The sequence below is a fragment of the Sus scrofa genome, chromosome 8 (assembly GCF_000003025.6).
Source record: "Sus scrofa isolate TJ Tabasco breed Duroc chromosome 8, Sscrofa11.1, whole genome shotgun sequence".
In the NCBI taxonomy this organism is placed as follows: Eukaryota; Metazoa; Chordata; class Mammalia; order Artiodactyla; family Suidae; genus Sus; species Sus scrofa.
In genome coordinates, this window is record NC_010450.4 from 4,937,713 (window position 1) to 4,951,412 (window position 13,700).

A 13,700-nucleotide genomic window follows, 5' to 3' on the forward strand; every position below is an offset into this window, starting at 1 on the left:
GCTGCTAGAACCCCCACTGCCCAGAACGGAGCCCAGCACCTAGAAGGTGCTCAGTAAATGTGTGAAGCAGTGAATGAGCCCTTGGGTGGTCGGAGGATGGACAGACAGACAAAGGAAGGAAAGCAGGGGGTAGCTCCTAGGGGAGTGAGCATCCTGGCAGGCTCTTTGTTTCTGCAGGGCTGTGGAGGCTGAGCTGCTGTTACTGTCACCCAGAGGTCCAGCAACTTGAAAGGGACACCTGTCCTCTTTCTCCCTTACTCTTAAAGAGAACACCGAGGCCCGTGAAGCTCAGTGACCTGCTCCAGCTGGCCCGGTTTAGGCTGGGACCTGGCCTCTGGGGACCCCCCCGCCTCTCTGGAGCCTGGCAATCCCAACCCATTGTTCATTTTATTTCTGCTTCCTGGAGGAGAGAATTGTCACTTCAAAGTGAGACCAGCCCACAGTCTCCTTGACAGGCCACATGAGGAGAAGAAAAATGGCCCATCTAAGGAGCCGTTCTCCTGACCCCCTCCTCCCGAAAGCTGCTAGCAGCCACAGAAGGACACGACTCCCCCTGCTGGTCGAGGACGAGCCAGTGGTTCCTTTTCTCAGAGATGAAAGGCTGATTGGTTCACCCTCGGGAGGAAAGCCAAGTGTGATTTTTTTTTTTTTTTTTTTTTTTTTTTGTCTTTTTGCTATTTCTTGGGCCGCTCCCGCGGCATATGGAGGTTCCCAGGCTAGGGGTCAAATCAGCTGTAGCTGCCGGCCTACACCAGAACCACAGCAACGCGGGATCCGAGCTGCGTCTGCAACCTACACCACAGCTCACAGCAACGCCAGATCCTTAACCCACTGAGCAAGGGCAGGGACCGAACCCGCAACCTCATGGTTCCCAGTCGGATTCGTTAACCACTGCACCACGACGGGAACTCCCCAAGTGTGAATTTGATTGAAGATCTAAGACCCTTGTTTGTGTCTTTCCCTGCATCACAGAACAAACACTTTTCACATTTAAGAATTTTTTCCATGGTCGTGATGACCAAGGAGACACCGTAGGGGGAAACAGAAGGCAGCCTTTTGAGTTAGACTTAGGGTCAGCTACCAGCCTGGCGCTAGAAGAGCTGTGCGAACCTAGGTCATGTCATTGCATTGCTCTGGGCAGCAGTCTCCGTGTAGGCCAAGTGAAGGCATCAGCGTGTATTCCGTGTGACAGTCTCATGATACAATGCACAGAAGACCCAGGGACAGGACTTCTCAAACATAGTGATAATTCTCACCCCTTCCTGCAGAATTAATGATGTTGGGGGGAAGACAGCTGTCCAGTCGGAGGGTTGGGTTTCATTATCGCTAATGTCATTTCCATCTCACGACTGTATCTTGATTGGAAACCAGCCAGATCCATGATGCTGAAGCCCGTGATCCGCCAGCTGTGCTTTTCCTCTATGTGATGATAATAATAACGGAGATGATATTGGTGATGCTACCACGGTGGTGGTGATGCGGGTGATAACGCGGTGCTGGTGATGGTGAGGAGATGGTGAGGCTGGTGATGACGGGGAAATGATGCTGATTGTGGGGTTGATGGTGAAGGATTTTTACAGTTACAAAGGTCTTTCCATCCATTGCTTTGTTTTATCCACATAGCAAGCCTGGGCAGAGCTATCAGAATTATGGCCCTGTGTCTTTGATGAGACATTGCGGCTCAGCACAGGGCCATGTCTTGCCTGAGTCTTGCCTGCTCACATGTGGCGTGGCTCGCTAGGTTCTCTGACTGCAGATCCCTGCCTTCCCTCATGACTTTTCCAGCATGTGACATTGGAAAGAAGGCCCACTCACCTGTTTCTGAAATTCTTCTGAAGGTCCGGCATCACGAGGACAAGCTGGAGCACTCCCAGTTCACCTCGGCGGATGGCGTGAATGAAGATCTTGCTCTCAATGAGCAAATGATAGACATTCTGTCTTCAGAGGACCCCGGGAGCATGCTTCCAGCCTTAGAAGAGTAAGACTTCTAAGTCCCATTATTCTTCCGCGGATACGATGAGTGTTTTAACTATAGCAGCATGAGAGCAAGTCTTTCATTCATTAATCCATCCCATTAATCACTCATTGGTCATTCTGTCATCATAAAGCGAACAGGTGTCATCCCCTGACCACGATGCTTGGTATTTGAGAAAAGAGATTAGACGTAGTTGGAGATTGGAGGCAGTCTGACCTGGTGGGAAGACAAACACAGAGACAGAAGTGACCACAGAAGTTTGACGGGTACCATGCTAAGGTTGGGGCTGGCCGAACCCAGAAGAAAGAGTAATTACTTGAGCAGGTCATGGAAATGCTTCCCAGAGGAAGATTGTACCTAGTTCTTGAAGCCTGGGCAGAAGCTTTCCAAGTTGATGCAGGGAGGAGAGGCTTTTCAGGCAGAGGAAGGATAGGAAAGGAGCCGAATACATAACATTTGGTGATATATAAGGAGGTCAGATTGATTGACGTGTGGATTAAGGTATTAAGAAGTATGATGAAGAAGGGGAGAAAGCGACACCTTAAAAAGGCCACACTGGAGTTCCTGTTGTGGCTCAGTGGTTAACCAATCCGGCTAGGAACCATCAGGTTGCAGGTTCGATCCCTGGCCCCACTGAGTGGGTTAAGGATCTGGCATTGCTGTGCCTCTGGTGTAGGCCGGCAACTGTAGCTCCGATTAGACCCGTAGCCTGGGAACCTCCATGTGCCGCAGGTGCAGCTCTAAAAACAAACAAACAAACAACAAAAAAAAAAGGCTAACAAAAGAAAAAAAAAGGCACACTACGTGATGGGATTGTTGGCTAAACTGAATTCAGTTATTTTTATTTTTTTTTTTAAGCCTGTTTATCTATTTCTTTACTTTTAGGGTCTAGGATCTGAGTGTTTTTATTTTCTTTGATTTCTTACTGAGGTAATGCTTTATAGCAGTATGTAAGTTGCATGTGTACATTTTATTTCTCTCTACCCCACAGCGTGCTCACCCCCAAAACTTTAGTTTCCAACCATCACCATACAGCCGGTCCTCTTTACCTGTTTTACCCCCGCTCCCCAACCACCTCTGGTAACTGCTGTTCTGTTCTCTGTATCTAGGTGATTGTTTTTGTCGATTTGTTGTGTGTTTTTGTTTGTTTTCTCTGTTCCACATATGAGTGAAATCATGTGGGATTTTCTTTCTCCATCTGACCTATTTTACTTACATAATACCCTCAAGGTCCATCTCTGTTGTTGCAAAAGGCAAGAAGTCTTGTTTATGGTTACATAGTATTCTACTGTGTATAGACACATCTTTATCCATTCCCCCTTGGGCAGGCACTCAGGTTGCTTCCATGTCTTGGCAATTGTAAATAAGGTTGCAGTGAGCGAGGAGGTGCATGTATCTTTTCAAATAAGAGTTTTCATAGTCTTTGGATAAATACCAGATGTAGGATGGCTGGATCCTATGGTAGTTCTATTCGTATTTTTTTGAGGTATCTCCATACTGTTTTCCAAAATGACTGCTCCAGTTTACATTCCCAACAACACTTATTATTATTATTTTTTTAATTTTGAAACATTTTTTAAAATTTCCTCAATACATTGGTTTTTTCCTACTGTCCAGCATGGTGACCCAGTTACACATACATGTACACGCTCTATTTTCGCACATTATCGTGCTCCATCATAAGTGATTAACATAGTTCCCAGTGCCACACAGCAGGATCTCATTGCTTTTTGATAATGGCCATTTGAACAGGTGTGAGGTAGTATCTCATTATGGTTTTGATTTGCATTTCCCTAATAATTTGTGATGTTGTTTTCATTTGCCTGTTGGCCATCAGTACGTCTTCTTTGAAAATACATCTGTTCAGCTCCACCTGTTTTTCAGTTGGGTTGTTTTATTGTTGTTGAGTTGTATCAGTTCTTTATATATTTTGGATATTACTGCGTATTGGATATCTTGTTTGCCAACATCTTCTCTTGTTGTCTTTTCATTTTGTTGATGGTTCCCTTTGCTGTGCAGTACTTGTTAACTTGATGTAGTCCCATTTGTTTATTTTTAAGACCTATGACCAAGAACATACTGACTGTGTTTTCTTCTAGGAGTTTTATGGGTTTGGGTCTTACATTTAAGTCTTCAATCCATTTTGAGTTGATTTTGATTATGATGTGAGATAATGGTCTAGTTTCTTTCTTTTTAAGGTGTCGTCTGGTTTTCCCAATGCTCTTTATTGAAGAGACTATTGTTTCTTGATTGGATGTTCTTTGCTCCTTTGTTGTAAGTTAATTGTCCATATATGCATGGGTTTATTTCTAGGCTCTCAATTCTGTTCCATTAATTTATGTATCTTTTTATGCCAATATTATGCTGTTTTGATTACTATAGCTTTGTAATATAGTTTGAAATCATACCTCCAGTTTTGTTCTTTTTTTGCTTTGTTGCATTGGCTGCTCACAGGCTTTTGTGTTTCCATATAAATATTAGAATTTTTTGTTCCATTTCTGTAAAAATGTCCTTGACATTTTGATAGGGATTACACTGAATCTGTAGATTGCTTTAGGTAATATGAACATTTTAGCAATGCCATTCTTCCAGTCCATTAGCACTGAATATCTTTCCATTCATTTGTGCTTCTCCTACTTCTTTCAACAGTGTTTTTAAAAATTTTTTTGTTTGTTTGTTTTTGGCTACACCCATGGCATATGGAAGTTCCTCAGCTAGAGATTGAATCTGAGCCACTGCTGTGACCTGTGCCATAGCTGTGGCAACAATGGATCCTAAACCCATGAGCCAGGCCAGGGATCAAACCCATACCTCCGTAGCAACCTGAACCGCTGCAGTCATATCTTAATCCATTGTGCCACAGCAGGAACTCACAATGTTTTATATTTTTAAGTGTACAGATCTTTCACCTCTTGGAGTAAATTTATTCCTTGGTATTTTATCCTTTTTTTTTTTTGCAATTATAAATGGGATTTTTTTCATAATTTCTCTTTCTCATAGCTCATTGTTAATGTATAGAAATACAGCAGATTTTTGTATGTTGATTTTGTACCCTGTGACTTTGTGTTTGTTTCCTTTAGTTTTATGGTGGAGTCTTTAGGGTTTTCTACCTGTAAAATTATGTCATCTGCAAATAGCAAATTTCACTTCTTTCTTTCCAATTTGTATGCCTTTAGTTTTTTTTTTTTTAATTGCCTAATTACTCTGGCTAGGACTTCCAATACTGTGTTGAATAAGAGTGGTGAGAGTGAGATCCTTGTCTTGTTCCTGATTTTAGAGGGATAGCTTTCAGTTTCTCACCAGGAAATATGATGTTAGCTGTGGCTTTGTCCTCTGTGGCCTTTATTATGTTGAGTAGTATTTCTTCTATACCTACTTTAGTGAAAGTTTTTATCATAAGTGTATATTGAGTTGTGTCAAATACTTTTTTCTGCATCTATTAGATGATCATATGATTTTTACCCTTCAGTTTGTTAGTGTGGTGTATCACATTGATTGATTTGCGGGTGTTGAAGCATCCTTGCATCCCTGGAATAAATCCCATTTGACTATGGGGTATGATTCTTATGTATTATTTATTCAGTTTGCCAATATTGTGTTGAGGATTTTCATCTGCGTTCATCAGATATATTGGCCTGTAATTTTCTTTTTTTATGTTATCCTTGTTCAGTTTTTGGTATTAGGGTGATGGTAGCCTTGTAAAATGAGTTAGGAAGCTTTCCTTCCTCTTCAATAATTTGGAAGGGTTTGATAAGATACGTATTAAATCTTCTTTGAATGTTTGGCAGAATTCACCTGAAGCCATCTGGTCCTGGACTTTTGTTTCAGGAGTTTTTGATTACTGTTTCAGTCTCTGTACTAGTGATTGATCTATTCAGATTTTCTATTTCTTCATGATTCTAAGAATGTGTCCATTTCTTTTTCATCACATTTGTTGTTGTGCACCTGTTCATAATATTTTCTTATACTCCTTTGCATTTCTGTGGTATCTCTTGTTGTTTCTCTTCTTTCATATCTGACTTTATCAGAGCTTTCTCTTCTTTTTTCTGAGTCTAGCTAAAGGCCTGTCAATTTTGTTTATCTTTTCAAAGAACCAGCTCTTAATTTCATTGATTTTTTATTGTCTTTTTAGTTTCATTCATTTATTTCCATTTTGATATTTATTATTTCCATACATCTACTGATTTGGGGCTTCATTTATTCTTCTTTTGCTGGTTCCTTTAGGTGTATAGTTAAATTGCTTGAGATTTTTCTTGTTTCTTAAGGCAGGTCTGTATTGCTATGAACTTCCTTCTTAGTACTGCTTTTGCTGCATCCCATAGATTTTGGTATATTGTATTTTCATTTGTCTTCAGATAAATTTTGATTTCTCCTTTGATTTCTTCATTGACCCAATCAATGATTGTTCAGTAACATGTTTCAATCCCCAGATATTTGTGATTTTTGCAGCTTTCCTCTTGTAGTTGACTTTTAGTTTCATACCATTGTGACCAGAAAAGATGACATGAATTCAGTCTTTTAAAACTTATTGAGAATTGTTTTGTGTCCCAACGTATGATCTGTCCTTGAAAGTTTCATTTGTACTTAGAAGAATGTTTATTCTGCTGCACTTGGGTGGAATGTTCTATACAAATCTATCAAATCCATCTGGTCTGGTGTTTCATTTAAGGCCACTGCTTCCTTGTAGATTTTCCATCTCAGTGATCTAGTCCTTGATGTAAGTGGGGTGTATGTAATTCTCCTACTACTATTATGCTGCTGTCGGTTTCTCCCTTTAGATCTGTTAATAATTGTTTTATATATTTTGGTGCTCCTATGTTCGGTATATATATATATTAATAACTGTTACATCTTCTTGGTGAATTTTCCCTTTTATCATTATATGTTATATACAATACATATATATCATATATATATATATATAATACACAAACATACACTGTTCATTTTTGTCTCTTGTTACCTTCTTTGGCTTGAAGTCTATTTTGTCTGATATGGTGGATGGTCACATTTCGCCCCTTTACGGTTGCTGTTTATTCGAAAGTATCATCTTCCATCCCTTCACTCTGAACCTGTGTTTGTCTTTAGAATTGACAGGCAGCATGTAGTTGGGTCTTGTTTTTTTAAACCATTCAGCCACTTTTGACTGGTATCTTTTGACTGGTGAATTCAGTTTGTTTACATTTAAGATTATTAATAGGTGAGAACTTGGTATCACCATTATATCTTTTGTATTCTGGTGGCAATATATTTGTGTGTTTTTTCCCCTTGTGTCTCTGTCCGCCGTTTCGATTTGATGGTTTTCCATGATGTATTTCTCAGTTGCCTCTTTTTTATGTTTCATGTCTTTGCTCTGGATATTGGGTTTGTGGGTACCATGATGTTTGTACAAAACTTGTTATGGATGAAATAGTCCTTTTTATGCTGACAGCATCTTACGTTCACTTACCTGCGTGGACCCATCTTTCTCCTCTTCTCCTTTTGTGTTTTTGTTTTAGTAAATTATCCATTTTTATGTTGTGGGTTACCAAATTGCAGTAGTTATAATTACTTTTTTCTGCTTGTTTCCCCTCCTTTGCCTTTTATGCTGTCCTAAGGTGTTTTAAAATCTGTTCTGGTAAAGAGTTACAATTTTCTCATTCTCTTTATCACCTTACTCAGAGATTTGGGTGGTTTTGCCTTTCTGTTTCTGATAGGAGAGCTCCTTTGAGCATTCCTCGTAAGATAGGTCTGGTGTGGATGAACTCCCTCAGCTTTTGTTTGTCTGAGAAAGTCTTTGTTTCTCCTCCGTTTCTGAATGATAACCTTTCTGGGTAGAGTAGGCTTGGGTGACAGTTTTTAATCCTTCTGTATTTTGAGACTGTCATTCTGCTCCCTCCTGGCCTGTAAAGTATCTGCTGGGAAATCTGCTGATAGCCTAACGGTAGTTCCTTTGTAGGTTACTGTCCTTATTTCCCCACATGCTTTTAAAATTCTTTCCTCGCCATTGACTTTTTTTTTTTTCTTTTTTGGCTTCCCTGCGGACATGACGTCCCCTGGTCGGGGATCAGATCTAAGCTGCAGCTGCGACCTAAGCTGCAGCTGTGGCAATGCCGTGTCTTTAACCCACTGTGCCAGGTTGGGATCGAACCCATGTCCCAGCATTCCCAAGACAGCACTGATCCTGTTGCACTGCAGCGGGAACTCTGCCATTGACTTTTGACAGTTTTAATATAGTGTGTCTTGGAAAAGGTCTTTTTGCGTGGAGGTAATTAGGTATTCTCTTGGCTTTATAGATTTGCATATCCAATTACTTTCTCAGGCTTTTGAATTCTCAGTCATTATTTCTTTAAATAAATTCTGTTCCTTTCTTCCTCGTTTCTCTGGGAGATCCCTTTCCCTAATGCTGCCTTTCCTAAAAGAGTTGGATTACCCAGTTTCTTAATATCTTATTTTCCTTTCCTCTTCTACTCATATCATTTCCAGATTTCTGTCTTTGAGCTTGCTACTTTTCTCCCCCATATGGGCTGCTCTGTTTCCAAAGCTTTCTAATGCATTATTTATCTTGCTTATGGGTTCTTCAGCTCCAGAATTTGTTTGATTCTTTTTTTTTTTTTTTTGAGTTTCAGTTTCTTTGGTAAAGTAGTCCTTCTATTCATTAATTTTATTCCTCAGCCCATTGAACTGCCTCTCTGAGTTTTCTTGTAAGCTCGCCGAGTTTCTTCACAACAGCTCTCTTGAATTCTCCATCAGTGAGATCTCAGTATTCTGTGACTGCTGAAGAATTGTGGTTTTCTTTTTGTGGTGCAGCGTTACTGTAGTTCTCTATGGTGCTTGATGAACTGTCCCTCTGCCAGTGTGTTTGGAGTAGCAATCATCTCTTGCTTGATTCTGAGCTGCCTCTAGTTGGATTTAAGAGCTGGCACTTTCCTTCCTCTTCTGCCTCTGTCAGAGGTTGGCTCCACGCCCTCATTATCACGTCTTGTGCCTCTGGGTTTGTGGGTACCTTGCTGTTGCCATTGTCACTGGCCTTGCTGCCTGGGGCACCAGGATTGAGGGCTCTTCTGCTGCGTCTGGGAACCCCAGAATTGCAGGCTCTGCCGCAGGAGAAGAGGGAGGTGAGGGGAGACTGGAGTCGGGTGGGCACCTCTGCGTATCCAGTATCATAAGCTTCTTGGACTTGGCTGCTGGTGGTGGGGGTTGGAGGGCCAGTGTCATGGGTGCATCAGTGGCTGGAGGGTCAGGATCCAAGACTTCACTGCCACTGCCTCCCAGGTATCTATGGCCATGGTCCCTGCGGATGCTGGGATGTCAGAATTTTGTGCACTGGCTCCCCCTGGTGCTCCTGGGATCTTTGGGGCTGTGCACTCGCTCATCTGTCATGGCTTGAGGGGCCAAGACTACAGGTACCTCCTCTGCTGTTCCCCCAGTTCTGCCTCTTCTACGTGTCCCAGTCCACTTACCTTTAGATAGATGTACAGACGTGTGGGACCCTCTGGCATCCTATTGGCCAGTGGCACCTTCTTTGTGTTGTGGGTGTTTTACTGGTTATAGATTGAAAGAGGGGACAAAGAAAGTGTCTCGTTCCACCATGCAGCTGACGTTCTCCACTCCATCCATATCTTTTTATTTATTTAGCAAATACCCATAGTGGTCCCTGCATAGGTCAAGGTTGAAATCTGGGTTGTGCTTCCGGGTGGCCTTGGTTTAGCTACTTAAGTGAAGGCTTAGGATGGAGAGGAAGAGTTAGGTCACAGAGATTTCTGGATGCCAGACCCAGGCAGTGGTTTTTTTTAATGCAGATAGATTTGTGTCTTAGAAGACTCCTCTGAATGCAAATGGAGAAGGGCTTAGCGGGGAGCGTGAGGGAGACCATTGTCCGAGACAGTGAGGTGTGATGTGGGGGCAACAGTAGCCTAGCGGAGGAGGAGAGGGTTAAGTGGGAAGAGCCTACAGAACTTGGTAATTCACGGTTACGTGACTGTGTGTGTGTTTGAACACTAAAGGGGAGGGGGATAATCTCGGATGACACCCTAGGGTTCTGGGGTTTGTTTGTGTGTTAATTTATTTACATTGAAGGGGAGGAGGAGGGAGCACTCCACACACCAGTTCTAGCTGCTCGGTAGGTCCAGAAGCTGCAGAAATGTCCAGGAAAGCAAAGGAAGGTTCCAGAGGGGTGTATCTTCGGGATAGCAGTTAGGTGCTGAATCTGGGGCAGAGATCTTTGGAAGATGCATTTATGCCAAATACACCATATGAAGAGATTAGACTCTCATCTGGTTACCTCAGCTTTTTATTTTTACTTTCTTCGCTTCCTTGTTATACTGCTGATGATTAATAATGCGGCCACACGGGACCCCTTCAGACGGGCTTCCATGCAAAGCAAGCTTCTTCTGATTCTAGAGCCAAGAGACATGGCTTTATCTGCTCACTTCCCACTGAGGAGTCATTTCTATGAATTCGGTGTCATCACCATGCTGATAAGCTGTGATGCCTTGTGTTTTTGTGCAGTAACTCCTATTTGTGTGGCGCATCAAAGTGTACAATCTCCTTCCCAAGCCTTGCTTATAATTTGGTCCTCAGACAGATGCTCTTTAGAGCATCTTCTTTTCAGTAATTTGTAGCTGAAGAATCTGATGCTCGGCTCAATAAAGAGCTTTATCCATAGTCACACGTCTAGTAAGTGACAGAACAGGGCTTGAGCTTTCTCGGTATTTAATGTCGGGCACGTGGTACTTCGCACGGATTCTCTGAGCCTCGGTTTCCTCATCTGTCGTCTGGAGGAGCCATCCTGCTGCCCCGGGATACAGTGTAACGATGTGATGGTGGCGACCTCGCTACAGTGTTGTCTCTGAGCCCCGGTCTGATTAAAGGGAGATGAGCAGATCCTGAAGACAAGCGTTCAGAGGCTGAGCCCTTCTGAGTCTTAAGAACATTGCAGAGAGCATGGGAAACGGGCAGAGCTGTTACTGGACCAGCTTCAGGCCCATTTGCCCCTGTGCAGTCAAGCCAAGCTACTGGCACCAGGTCGTGCAGGAGGAAAGGCAGCGTTTAGTGCAGAGCTCCAGGCGAGGAGTCCAGGGCCGCTAGTGCTCAGAAGTCCAAGCTCCCTGAAGGGGTTTCAGCAAAGCATTTTATTGCATTTTTTATTTTTAAATTTTTTTTTAAATTTATCTTTTATTGTTATTTCCCCAAACACACTTTTTTTTTTTTCCCACTGTACAGCATGGGGACCCAGTTACACATACATGTATACATAATTTTTTCTGCCATTGTCATGCTGCGTTGTAAGTATCTAGACATAGTTCTCGGTGCTACACAGAAGGAGCTCATTGTAAATCCATTCCAAAAGCAATAGTTTCCATCCGTAACCCCGGCAAAGCACTTTAAAGGCCAGGTGAAGAAGGGACGTCCCAGGGTATGTGACCAGCTCGTGCACAGTTCTGACTGGTTGATGCTGGGGTCACAGGGGTTCACGTGATCAGTCCTTAGACGCCAGTAGGTCTGGGGGTGCTGAGTACATGGTCATTAGGTAGGTAATGTCTTCCATTTTGGGGGTGGTTTTAGCATCTGTACAACAACTCTGGAAACGTGCATCCGATACTGTCACCCAGGTCCTTCAGAGAGGAGCTGCGGCCAAGGATGTGGGGTGGGGGAGGGGACCTCAGAAGCACGATCAAGCAGCAGTGTGATGGTGTCTCCCGGGAACCTGGTGGCCAGTAGAGGTGGCCCCAAGATAGAACCAGGAACAGAGTGTGGCCTTCTCATCTTTAGAGGGACTGCTTATTGGCCCGAGAGGAGCGCTCTGCAGTGACTGACTCACAGTACTTGGTGGGCCAAGCGGATGTTCTGATCAGAGAGGCACCTTCCTCCTGCTTGAAAGGGGCTGCTTGCCAGCTTCATGAGCTCCGGCCTACCTGGCTCTATCTGGGGATCGGGCCCATTCATCCCTTTTGGGGCATCAGCGTTGCGCGTCCATTCCGATGTGATCCTTCATTTTAGCTTTGCTCTCGAATCATCATGCCAAGAGTGACAGATTAAAAATCACCACTCTGTCCGAGAGGACCGAGGAGAAGGACAGGCACGGGGGAGACGGGGGCGGGGACTGGCACGGACGCGTACATCTCTCTCATTATGTGAAGGGGTAGGAGCAGGTGGTTGTCAAAGTATTTTGTAGCTTCAAAGTCTGTTTTCTCCCAGAAGTCGAAAATGAGAAGCAGCATGAAGTGAGTTGTTTTGTGTCATCAGCGCCACGATACGTAATTTGCAAGTGGCTCCTATGCTGTCACCTTCCAGCCTGACGAATGAGAACTATAAAGTGGGAAAGGGTCGGTCGTCCTGGCTGCGCTTTAGATCCAAGACGTGATCACCTATGAAAAGCACGGTTTTCCTGTCTCCCTGTGTTTTATGAAGCGATTCTCAGCTGCTGCCATTTGCTGGCCCTAGTTGCGTGAATATAACAAGGATATGGGCGTTCCCCGAGACTGTATTCTTGTCAATCACTCGGGAGCTCTGAAAAGGCATATTTATTTCTCCTTGGGAACGGATCGTATTTTGTCTGAAGAGTGTTTCATTGATGGAGCCTGACCTCGGAGTCCTGGGCCAGGGAGCAAAGGTGACTCCCCTCCCCCCGCCCCAGCTTTCGGCCCTCCCTCCCCAATCCTGATATTCTGTGTGTACTGCATGTCAGTTCTGTTTCAGGCACTGTGGTTAAATGCTCATTCTGGGACCATTCTGTGATTATTTTTTTAAAAACGGTAGTGGAGTTCCCATTATGGCTCAGCGGTAAGGAACCCAGCTAGGATCCATGAGGATACAGGTTCCATCCCCGGCCTCGCTCCGTGGGGCAAGGATCCACTGTGTTGCTGTGGCTGTGGTTGCTGCAGGCCGGCAGCTGCAGCTCTGATTTGAACCCTAGCCTGGGAACCTCCATATGCCGGTGGGTATGGCCCTCAAAAGACCAAAAAAAAAAAAAATTGTGGCATTACTAATTACTTTTAATCTTTCCATCTTGACGTCTGTCAGGTTTAGGAACTCCCAGCAAGAAAATGTCACTCAGAATGTCAGGGGCTTAGTATGCATGGGCATCTGTGAGCGTCTCCCCACTAAAAATAGCATTTTCTCCAGGAAATAATGTCTCCCATTTGAAATTCTTGCATGAAGTTCAGCTGGGGTTCTCAACACGCCATTTGGTGACTGGGTCGCTGCCTCATTTCCGAGACGCATCAGAGCCGTAACTCTGCCCTGTCCTGCTGATTTATTTTCGACAGAGAGCATTTGCTTGGTTCGCTTGGCTGTTTATCTTCGACGTTGTTTATTCATAGGCTGCCTCGTACAGAGAGGGTTGGAGGCAGGAATATTCCCTTTCATTTGCATCAGGCTCCCTGACCGTTGTCCTGATGGAGGTGGGCCAGCCCCCCGGCGTGCAGGGACCAGAGAAAGCAGGAACTGGCCACCACCAGCCGGTCCTGGAAGCTTCTGGAAGCCTGGGGTGCCCACAGAGTTTCAGCTCCGGCCTAGCTCTGGCCCCCCAGGCCACCAAGCACCTCCTGCCCCTGATCTGACTTAATTCTCACAGCAGCTCTAACAAAGGAAGCCGATGTTCCTGAAGCTTTAGAGGTTTTGCCTGGGGTCACACAAGTGGTAATGGATTTGATCCCAAGCCTGAGTGCTTTCAGATCCACTGTTTGATGGACGTAGCAGCTTTTTAAAGATGGAGCTTAGGTTTTTCTAGAGAGGCGAAGAA

At 44.0% G+C, this 13,700-nt stretch overlaps 1 protein-coding gene across 2 annotated transcripts in view; it reads left to right on the forward strand.

Moving 5' to 3' along the window:
- Window positions 1-13,700, forward strand: part of EVC2 (EvC ciliary complex subunit 2) — a 130,176-nt gene that overhangs the window by 44,233 nt on the left and 72,243 nt on the right. For both annotated transcript variants that reach the window (XM_021100987.1, XM_021100986.1), the window contains one exon: window positions 1,839-1,978. In XM_021100987.1, coding sequence (XP_020956646.1) covers window positions 1,839-1,978 — 140 coding nt within the window. The remainder of the gene's footprint in view (window positions 1-1,838; window positions 1,979-13,700) is intronic.